Below are 11,708 nucleotides of genomic sequence, written 5' to 3' on the forward strand. Positions count from 1 at the left end.
GCAGAGTCAATGATAACATTTCACATGAAACAGGCGCTGCTGTTATAATTAGCTATGGTTGAAAAATAATTCCTACAACCAAGGATTTGGCACTAAATGATTTCAAAAACATAGAATTGCAAAATATGTTTGGTAATCAGGATTTATCCTGGAATGAGATTGGTTTGTATAGGATCATCTTATTTTTACCACACTCTATTTGGGGAGGGAAGGGTCTGGTATAGCTTGAAGTTTTGCTGGTTTTCAAAACCTTTTAGAACCAGGGATTTTGGGGGGACCCAGGGGTACCATCCAAACCATAGTTCATCGTACTGTCCCGTACAGTGAGTGCTCACAGTGGTTGTTGTCCACTCCACTGACCTGAGCTTCCACCACTGGAATTTCCCTTCTGTGATCTCCCCCAGTCCGCTGAGCTGTGCTTCCTCCACCACCCCGCCCCCCCGAACTCTCCTGGCTTGTTGCCCCATGTCCCTCGCAGAGTGGATAACGAGTGTAGGATACCACATCCCCTCTGATAGCCAACTCTGCCAGAAAGCTGGGAACATTGTATTGAGAAATCACTTGGGGGTTATTTTTTTTTTTTTTCCTTTTTTTTTTTTTTTTTTTTTTTTTTGGTTTATAATTCCTACTTGTGAACTTTCAAAGGCAGAGGAAAAAAACTCACATCTCTATCTCTTCTTTTTTGAAAAACAAAACCCAAAAGACTCCTGGGATTCTGCTCAGAGAACCAAAGATGTTTCCCCTCAGCTGAACTCGGCCACCATCATTGATATCCACCCTTCCTCCACCTACAGCATCCGCATGTACGCCAAGAACCGGATTGGCAAGAGCGAGCCCAGCAACGAGCTCACCATCACGGCGGACGAGGCAGGTACGTGGGACTGGGCAGCATCTTGCTCTGGAGGAGCTCGGGAGCTAACTCTTTAGGGCTCAGATGCTTAAATGCAGAAGCAGACCTTTGCCCGCGCTAGGTGGAGGTCTTTGATGCGTGCTCTCCATAGTTCTGTGCCCTATAAAAAACGCAGACAGCGCTCTGCATCTTACTTTGAAGGCACTGCTCTTCAAATAGGATTTAGTTCAAGTTTCTCATAGCCAAGACTTAAAAGAAAGACATATGAGGCTAACAATCTGGTGAGATTCAAAGAATCATGCCGTTTTACAATTCCTTTGTTTGGACGCATGGAATCCAGGTTGACAGGAGAACCGTAAGTGTATTTCTTGCCTGAGACCCTGTACAGTCTAGTGTGGGAGGAAGGAGTAAACGCTTAGCTAAGAATCTGTGTGGGAGATGTGGGAAGGGGAACAGATTATTGAATTGACTGAAAACATCAACATTTAAAAATAATTTTTTGTTCTTTTTACCATTACAAATAACACTGTATTTACTATTGCAAATTCAGCAGACAGAGATAAGCATTGTGGAGAAAGCAAAACAGCTTCCATCATTTTCCCACCTAGAGGTAACCCAGGAACAGGCAGATATAACAAGTTAAATAATTTCATCACCCATACACGCACGTGTGCACAGGCACTCACCATGTATCCACACCCCTTAACACACAGTGGACCACTCGTGGTTCCTGGGGGTGAAATTAACAGGTGTGCAGAGAACTGAGCAATGAGGCAATGGTCCATGAATGTTGATTGTCAACCCACCTCCTGGCAAGAGGAGAGGAAGCCCCCGTGCTTGGGTTTCTCCCAGGTTAAAAAATAAGGAGTGCATGCCTGGCTCATTTCTTGGAGGGAAAGGGTGTCCAGCTCCCAAACCTACCTCTTCTTTTCCTGTTCACCATCAGTGCAATCAGCCACTCCCTACTGCAGGAACCCTGGCACCTTAGTCTCACATCCCTGTTTCTCCGTCACCAAGATTAAGATGATTGTCATACCCAAATGGCTAACAGCAGACCGGAGGTTTGCTCCAGCTTTCAGTAGAGCTTGTTCTTGGCTTCCTTCCCACCACCTTATCTCTGCTACCCTCAGTAACAGCATCCCAAATAGAAATTGAGGTTATGTATCTCTTAAGTAATTTTCTACAATTCGTAATGATATCTCTTACCATATATTTAACAAATCTCACATTGCCAAACAGGTCAATTATTTTCAAGTTTTCATTAGTATAAACAGCACTACAATGGACACCCTAATGGCATGTCTTTTACCATTTCCGAGATCATTTTCTTAAATTAAATCCTAAGAAGTCGATGGCTGGATCAACCAAATGCAACATTTTCACACTTCTGATATTTGTAATCAATGTTGTCTTCAAGAGAATGGGTTAAAATGTACAATTCTTCCTCAACTGCAGAGGAGTGCCCATTTCTCAATGGTGGAAGACGTCAGTTCTTGAAAATTGTTTTCAAGAGTGAGTATCAGAAGACCTTTATGCTGAAGTGCCTGAGAATGAGTCATTTCTGAGACTTGGATTCTCTGTATGATTTCTCATCTGCAAAATGGACATTACGATGCCTTGTTCCTTACACAGACATATCTGATCACTGAAAAAAATCTCAAGCTCTAAAAGTACTTTGCATGTCTCAGAAAGAAGTGGGAAATAAGTGTTAATCTGCTCCTGCAAAAATAGAATTGTATTTAATTATGTATGTAAACAACCCACCAGCTTGCTCAGATCCCTGGGCTTTCATTATGCTGGATACTTAGAGAGAATAAGCTGTTCCCATCCTTCAGCCCAAAATGTCATCTCTGACTTCCTGCTCAATCTTCTCCTTCCCTCTCAATGCCTTTGCTAATCCCACCCCATCCAAGCCACCTCCCCAGGAAAACAGCATTTTTCGGGTAGTGCATTTTGCACCTGCTTTTCTGATTGCCATTATTAATGCTGCTGTTGTTGCCTTTTTCTTCGTTTCCTCTGTGACCTCCGCTGCGGCTGGCAGTTGCCATGGCAGCAGCTCTCTCCCTGCCAGAAGGCCAGGTGAACAGCCTCCGGGGTGCTGGTCTGCAGGGCAGCTGCCTGGCATGTCTGCAGACAGATGCGGACGCCGCCTCTTTGGCTCCCCGGCTGGCCTTTTGTATTGTATCTGGGTGCTGGCTGCGGCAGCCCTACACAGCCTCTCCCCTTTAATATTCAGAGGAGCTAAGGGGAAATGAAAGGAAAGGAGCAGGCTCCAGAAATGGAAAGCTGCAGCAGAAAACTTGTCTTTGTCTTGGTGCATAGGTTTGCATGACTGAAATTAAAAAGTCAATTTCCCATGTGTGACTTACTTCCAATGGAGTGCAACTACTCTGGCCAAAGGCATCCTTATTAGAGTGTTCAGCAGGGGCTGGAGACACTGCCTCCCCTCCCCAGCAGGCGAACCCAAAGGCACATCTTTTTAGGAGCTGTAGCTATCTTGAAGTGACCTTGTCCCACTCTTCCCTTACTCCTCTTATGGGAGCCTCTGGAAGCTGTCGGCCCATTCACTTTTGCTGTAATATAGTACCCAAGTCTTGGGCACATGAGGACGCCTCCCCCAATGCTGCTACTTTGCAATGACTCAGTGACTCCCCAGAGCCCAACGCCCAGCACCAACCTACCTTTTCATGCTCCCAAACCCTATTGTTGTGCTTCTTACCTTGCCTGGAAGGTGCTACAAGTTCCATGTCCCCTTTTCTGTGCTCTTCCTTGAAAAGCCAAGTTCAAAGATGCCTTCCTCCCTAGTGCAGTGTCTTTGCCCATCTCCTGGGTACAGTTAGTGACTCCTCAGCTCAGCACAGAGGAGGGATTTTACTGACAGTAACCTTTGAGGCATATCATCATGTCTCCATGGACCCTGTTGTCCATGATGACATGGGGGGCGGCTATGAGCCCCTCCACATCAGGAGTCGTGTGCACTCACACTTCTGTCCCTTGTGTGTGTCTAGCATAAGAGAGATGAACATGTGAGATGAACAGTTATAATCATTACTCAGTATTGCCTTTAGAATGGGTGCCACAATGAGCAGAGTAAGTGCGTGTGCACGTGTTGGTTGAGAAAATAGATCCTGAATTAAACCCACACTGAAATTCTGAAGTGTGCTCTGGTCTGAATGTTCATGCCTCCCCTTTCAAATTAATATCTGGAAACCTAATTCCTAATGCAATAATATTAAGAAGTGGGGCCTTTAGGAGGTGAGGGTGGACCCCTCATAAATAGAATCAATGCCCTTGTAAAATAGGCCCAAGGCCCAGTAAGATCACTTACCCCTTCTGCCACGGGAGGGTGCAGGGAGAAGGCACCATCTATGAACCGGAAGAATGAGCCCTCACCAGACACCAAATCTGGCCTCTTGATCTTGAAATTCTCAGACTCTAGAAATAAATTTCTGTAAGAAATAAACTTCTGGGCCAGGCACAGCGGCTCACGCCTGCAATCCCAGCACTTCGGGAGGCTGAGGCAGGGGGATCACTTGAGGTCAGGAGTTCAAGACCAGCCTGTTTAACATGGCTAAACACTGTCTCTACTAAAAATAGAAAATTAGCCAGGTGTGGTGGCGCATGCCTGTAATTCCAGCTACTCAAGAGGCTGAGGCAGGAGAATGGCTTGAACCCTGGAGGTGGAGGTTGCAGTGAGCCGAGATTGTGCCATTGCACTTCAGCCTGGACAACAAGAGTGAAACGCCATCTCAAAAACAAAACAAACTATGCTTAGTTCAGGCTCTGTAGGTGAAATTTGGCTCGCCGACTGTAGTTTGCTGACCCTTCAATGAATGGAGGATGGGAACTGTGGCTCACTGAGGGTGCACAGTCAGGCTCTCCATGCTTCACTCCGGCTCATTGCTGCCAAGCAGGAACTCAAGAGTAACTCAAAATTTAGACTTTGAGCTGAAATTTCCAGATTTTAAAAATTAACACTGAATTTAGAAGTTTGGCACAACACTAAGCAGTACTCACATCCACAGGCCTGGTCTGTTGTGAGCTGCGGTTTACGGCCTGGGAGGTGCCCTATTCCATCAGGATGAGGGAGGGCATCTCCAGCTCCAGAGGCAGCCATTTCATGGTTGGTCACTGGAGCTGTGATGGGGGCTGTGTTCTTCCCCCATCTTCTTTCCCCTCGGCCTTCCTGTCCTATCCTTTCACCTTTCTCTACTTTTCTTTATGACGTCTTTGTCTTCTTTATGAAGTCCATGTTGGTCAGGCTGGTCTCTGACTCCTGACCTCAGGTGATCTGCCCAGCTCGGTCTCCCAAAGTGCTGGGATTATAGGCATGAGCCACCAAGCCCAGCCTATGTATCTTTTTTTTTTTAAGAAAGAATAATGTGGGTGCATAAAGCTCAAAATTTGTACTGCCTGAGTCTTTACAGAAAAGTTTATGGATCTCTGATGAAGCCTGGCCACCATGGGAATTTGAGTTTTAGATTTCTGCTGTATCCACTACAAAGGTTAGTGAGGAAGGAACTGCTGCCATTGACATAGTGTCCCTACCTAATGTTGGGAAATCACATTGCTCCAATCCCAAGATGCTGAGTTTATTTGCATGTGAAAGTGCACAAAGCATTATCATACCGCTTGAATACACTTGACCTCGGAGACCACACCGTTCAGCACAGGCTTCCCGGCTGCCCCCAACCAGCCATAGCACCAGCAGCCCCTGCAACAGAGGAGCAGTCAAGAGAGTAAGTGGAGACACAGTCGGAGTTAACGAGATCCGCTGTTAATGGACTCGAAGTGTGTCTCTTTGACACAAATCAGCCACGTGACACGTGACATTCACAGCTGGCCCTTGTGGCAGACCAGCTTCCCCATTAGCAGCCGCCCCCTGCAGGTCGTGAGTCACTTAGTGCCTTGTGACCGGGTTCGGAGTGGCTACTCCCTTCGTTATTTTCACTGTAAATCTGTGCACAGAACGTGTAGCTTCCATTAGTGGGTGCTCACTCGTTGAAACACCACTGAATTTCACAGACCATCAGAGAACGGAAGGTGTGGATTATGGAGGGTCACGATGCAGAGTCGCTGGGTTTCCAGTGAATCTGGCACTGAGTTAAGTCCTTGCCTCATCTGTCCTCCCATTCGGGGCAGCAGCTGTGATGTGGGAGAAAAGTTTTCTATGTGCTGAGGTGGGACAACGGATGAGAGGATGGAATGAGGACAGAAGGAATAAAAGCCAGGAGCGTGTGAGACAAACACAGGGAGAACACTGCTATTAGGGCAGAGGGTGGCATCAATGTGTTCTTCAGTGAGAGCCAAATGCACAGCGTGCACTTAGCAAGAAGAGCTGGGCATGCCCCACACCCACACAGGCCCTCAGTGAGCGGCTTCTGCAGATTTTTGTCATTCTCCTCCATCCTGGGTTTGAAGAAACTTTGGAAAGTAAACGTGACAAAAGTTATTAGCCTTCTTGCTGTCTCTCATACACACTGTATAGTCTGTCTGCTATTCTGAAATGTTCTGGAATAGTTCTGGAATGTTCTGAAATGTTCTTCCTCTCTTCCCTTACCACTTTCAAATATTATCCTCCAAGAATCTGATCCTGACCACCGTGTTAAAATTCAACCCACTGCTCACTCCAGGGGGTCCTCTCCCTCCCTCACCACTCTAACAATCATATATGTCACCACCCAGGGTACTGTACAAGTTGTTGATTCATTTTCCTTATGGTCTGTTTTCACCAGGGGAGGTGGGATTGGCTGCTCTGCTCTCTCACTGCTGTATCCCAGGCACCTAGAATGGTGTTTAGCATGGTGTTTCGTGCTAACTAATTCAATAAGTAGGTTAAATAAATGGGCCATTTATTTAATAAATAGTACATGACTTCAGCCTTTCCCCATCTGGGCAACAGCTATTCTTTATTGTATTTTGATTTTTACTAAACACTGTCTTGGTTTCCTTTGTCCAACACAGAGCATGCCTCTCACCCACACAACTCCTGTAGAAGACAAATGTGTGTTTGCAGAATTACGCAACTGCTCCTCACTTTAAAAAAAAAAAATTTTTTTTTTTTTTTTTTTTAACTTTTGTATACCAGTCTTTGCCTAGTGTAGGATGTGCCTCATAGAAGGCAAATCTCCCTATCAGAACCAGAGGCAAAAACGTGGGAGTGGTTCCCACGGGGGCAGTTGAGCCCAAATCAATTCATGATGAGGCCCCAAGACACTGGTTGAAGCCAAGACATTGAAACAGGAAGGAGAGAATTTTAAGAGCAGAATGGAGCACCGAGGCTGGAGTCCCAGCTCTCAGGGGGACACAGGAGCTGCTAGGCAGTAGGAGGCTGTCCAGCTGAGGAGGGACAGAGGCACAGCCAGTGCAGCCAGGAAGGACCAGTACAGAGAAGCAAAGCAGAGATCCATGCATTTTACAATCAGGAGGTGCCTGTCATTCCTCTGTTTTCAGCCAAACAGAATTAATTCCCCTGCTTTTTACCTTCGTAAATATAATAGAAATTATAAAGATAGTCTTTTCTTATTACAGATTTGCAGTTTAAACAGTTTTGACTTTTGTAGAAATGCAGAGTTTATTTTGGAAAATCACTTTTATTTATGTATTTTTTATTTATATATTCATTTTTTTGAGATGGAGTCTTGCTCTGTTGCCCAGGCTGGAGTGCAGTGGTGCGATCTCAGCTCACTGTGACCTCTGCCTCCTGGGTTCAAGCAATTCTCCTGTCTCAGCCTCCCCAGTAGTTGGGATTATGGGCATGCACCACCATACCCAGCTAATTTTTATATTTTTAGTAGAGACCAGGTTTCACCATGTTAGCCAGGCTGGTCTCAAACTCCTGACCTCAGGTGATCTGCCTGCCTTGACCTCCCAAAGTGCTGGGATTACAGGTGTAAGCCACTGTGCCCAGCCTTGGAAAATAACTTTCATTGTTACTCTTTTACCTCTAGCCTTCTCCTTCCCCAGGAAATAAGCTAAATATGCAGGGTTGGGGGTGCAGGGTAAGGAAGCCAATTCTGCTTTCTCTGTATATTACATTTGAAACCATGTAAGTAAATTCTTAAATGTCCAATGTCAACACAGTTTTCAAATTTAGTTAAATAAATGGATATACCCAATGATTTATCCTTCATACGTTTTGCATTGGGAACTCAATCTGCTTTGGATTGTAATTTTATTGGCGTCACTGGCAATGAGATGAGAACTTATGAAAAAAATTACAGCTCAGGAGTTATACAGACAACAATAAAATTCTTAAAGCAAATTTTTTATAATTTATAACTTTTGAAAGTAATGTTTTAGTAATGTAGTAGAAAATTTCGTGTCTTTTGTAAAACACAAGCAAACAAAAAACCTTCCCAATGATACTGTGCACAGCCCTAATGTATGTGTATAAGTTAGATTTTTTTTGGTTTGTCTGGACTTTTTTCACCACTTTTTTTAAGAGGAGAGGTCCAAATGTTTTCACTTCAGGGAACAGGCAGAACAATGAATACATTACTGACAAATCACTGCAGCATTGGTAGGCTAAGTATTAAAGCTGTTACATGCTTAAAAATGGTCAAGTCTGTCCCAGAGACAAGAACTGTGTCCCCTCTTCTTTTCAGTGGAGACCTTCATAAAATGCCAGACCTGGGCCTGGTGTGGTGGCTCACACCTGTAATCCCAGCACTTTGGGAGCCTGAGTGGGGTGGATCACTTGAGGCCAGGAGTTTGAGACTAGCCTGAGCAACATGGTGAAACTCCATCTCTATTAAAAATACAAAAAATCAGCCAGGCATGGTGGCACATGCCTGTAATCCCAGCTACTTGGGAGATTGAAGCAGGAGAATCGCTTGAACCCAGGTGGTAGAGGTTGAGTCAGTGAGATTGTGCCACTGCACTCCAGCCTGGGTGATGGGTGACAGAGTGAGACCCTGTCTCAAGAAAAATAAAATAAAATAAAATACCAGACCAGATTGAAAAAGCAAGTTATTCCCAAATCACGATTACATTATAGAATTTATGCTTTCTGACAGAATTGAGGACATTCTTGTAAGCACTGTGCTAGCACCTTTAATTATGAATATATCTCAACTGGAAAATCAAGGCTGCAACTCTTGCCTGCCATCTTACGGAAAGGACCACACCAAAGGCCACACCCCAGGCGGGCCAAAGGATTGAGGATGGGGCAGTGTCCCTGACATTGCCTCCAATTCCTAACAAACTGGGCTTCTTGTTAACTTTAGTTAAGTGTAACTAAATTAAAGTAACCCAGCATCAGTATAGATGTCAGACTCAAAAATCATTTTTCAAGAAGGATTTTTACAGAAAACCATGTGCTTTTCAATGAGCACAGAATTATCAGTGTGTGAGGGAAATCCAACCCATGAGTTTGTATTGAGTTTGATTTTCAGTTTCCTGCCTAAGAGCTTGATGCCATGAGCAAGAAATTGGGCACAGGGCCTTAGCAATAATTATCACCATTAGCTGGATGCCAGCCTCCCCCTCAGCCCCTGTTCTGGACATTAACTTCAGTTCTCGCAGAGCCTTTGCACTTTTGGAATAGATCTGAGAGGCGGCAGCACTCCAGACTTCCAGCTGTCCCCGGACCTGCTGAGGAAGGGATGTACACTCAGCATTTCAGCATCTACAAATTGCTTTACCCCTTCAAAGCAAGGACTCACTCTGGGCTCAGGTCCTGAGGCCATGTAGAGTATGCTGGGTGACCAGAGACATACAAAGACGGACATGCAAAAGTATGCACACACTACAGGGACAGGTCCCCAGGCCCAGGCAGGGATAAACTGCAGCAGGAGGCCCACAGGCACGGGCAGGAAACCCTGGTGGAGGAAGAAGAAAGCACCAGGGCAAAGGCTCTGATCTGCCCAGGGGTCCAGTGTGTTGGGGACATGGCTGGGACACAGGACACATGGGGGACATGCAGAACAAAAGCATGAGGAGGTTGGCAAGGTGCCGTCTGGGAGCAGAACATTGCTAGGGCAGGTGAACAGTGTGAAGTGCGCACTGGGGCCATGTCCCTTTTAAAGAGTACAATAGAGAACAGAATTAATGTTTAGGAACTAAATAGAAACTGTCACCAGGCATAGAGGTGGGGTAGGAGTAGGGCATCAGAGTGAGGGGCTCGGAGATCCCCAAGAGGGCAATAGTGGAGAAAGCAGAGGACAGGGGCCATTTGGAACAGATGTCAGGGACAGCATCAGCAAGTGTGTGAATGAGGAGTGCAGGGAACCTAACTCCCACCTCCTCTCTCTCCACAGTTCCTGTCTTTTAACACCTTTGTTTTAATTATGAATATATCTTATCAGGAAAATTGAGGCTGCAATATACTCCTTTCCCTTCAAACTCATATTTCTAAACCGCAAGGTAATGAACTATATAATCTGGAGAATCAGCTTCGTTTCTTGGCATTTTTTTTTTAGATGGATTCTCGCACTGTTGCCCAGGCTGGAGTGCAACGGCACAATCTCCATTCACTGCAACCTCAGTCTCCTGGGTTCAGGTGATTCTCCTGCCTCAGCCTCCCAAGTAGCTGAGATTAAAGGTGCCTGCCACCACACCCAGCTAATTTTTTGTATTTTTAGTAGATGGGGTTTCACTATGTTGGCCAGGCTGGTCTTGAACTCCTGACCTCGTGATCCACCCATCTCAGCCTCCCAAAGTAATGGAATTACAGGAATGAGCCACCACTCCTGGCCTCTTGGCATTCTTATAGCTTCATTCTCTCCTAGTCCCACCAGCCCCGGATCTGCGGAATCAGCTTCCTGCTTCATCCTCAGTGAGTGGGAGGAGCTGTGGAGTTCCATTATTCTCTTGCAGTAGCAATCCCTGCATCTTAGAGCACTGACCCCCAGGGCGGGGGCACCTTGATAGAGTGCCTTAGTGCTCCCAGACACAGGGCATTCCGTTTCCTATAGACCATAGCTGTTTTCCAAGCCGTTGTTTTGTTGCTAAAGCCCATAACTCTCTCCTTCAAGTTCCCATTCTGATTTCCTGCTTGGCTTATTGTCATAATGTTGAGAAAACCAACAATCAGGTTTCAACCTGCTTCTTTCAGTCAGTAAATTTACCTGTGTCTGCCCTCACCTGGCTTCCGTCAACCAATAAGCCTCACTCCGCCCTCCTCCCATCCCAGAGGCATTTGTTCCTTTCTGTGCCCCACTCACTCTGCAGCCTATATCTTTTTTTTTTTTCCCATTTATTTATTTTATTGCATTTTAGGTTTTGGGGTACATGTGAAGAACATGCAAGATTGTTGCATAGGTACACACGTGGCAGTGTGATTTGCTGCCTTCCTCCCCATCACCTACATCTGGCATCTCTCCCCTTGCTATCTCTCCCCAGCTCCCCACCCCCCACCGTCCCTCCCCTATTTCCCCCCAACTGACCCCAGTGTGTAGTGCTCCCCTCCCTGTGTCCATGTGCTCTCATCGTTCAACACCCGCCTATGAGTGAGAACATGCGGTGTTTGATCTTCTGCTCCTCTGTCAGTTTGCTGAGAATGATGGTTTCCAGGTTCATCCACGTCCCCACAAAGGACCCAAACTCATCGTTTTTGATGGCTTCTGCAGCCTATATCTTCTGCCCTCTTCAGTTTCTGCCAGGATATGCATTGTTCCTTCAAGTTTACCTTTTGTTGTTGTTGTTAAATTTCTCCCATTTGCTTCCCCCATTTTAAAAACACTTAATGGTAATTATATTATGATTATAATTTCTTCTATTTACTGAGCACATTGTTTTCATAACAACCCTATGATACATATTCTATTGTCCCATTTATATATAAAGAGAAATGGAGTCACAGACAAGAAACACACACACACACACACACACACACACACACACACACACACACACA

At 45.5% G+C, this 11,708-nt stretch overlaps 1 protein-coding gene across 1 annotated transcript in view; it reads left to right on the forward strand.

Moving 5' to 3' along the window:
- Positions 1–11,708, forward strand: part of DSCAM (DS cell adhesion molecule) — a 644,712-nt gene that overhangs the window by 500,457 nt on the left and 132,547 nt on the right. Inside the window, exon 15 of the mRNA XM_032277238.1 lies at positions 704–871. Within this exon, the coding sequence (XP_032133129.1) occupies positions 704–871 (168 nt within the window). The remainder of the gene's footprint in view (positions 1–703; positions 872–11,708) is intronic.

The sequence above is a fragment of the Sapajus apella genome, unplaced genomic scaffold, assembly GCF_009761245.1.
Source record: "Sapajus apella isolate SASKATOON/1434 unplaced genomic scaffold, GSC_monkey_1.0 scaffold8, whole genome shotgun sequence".
NCBI lineage: Eukaryota > Metazoa > Chordata > Mammalia > Primates > Cebidae > Sapajus > Sapajus apella.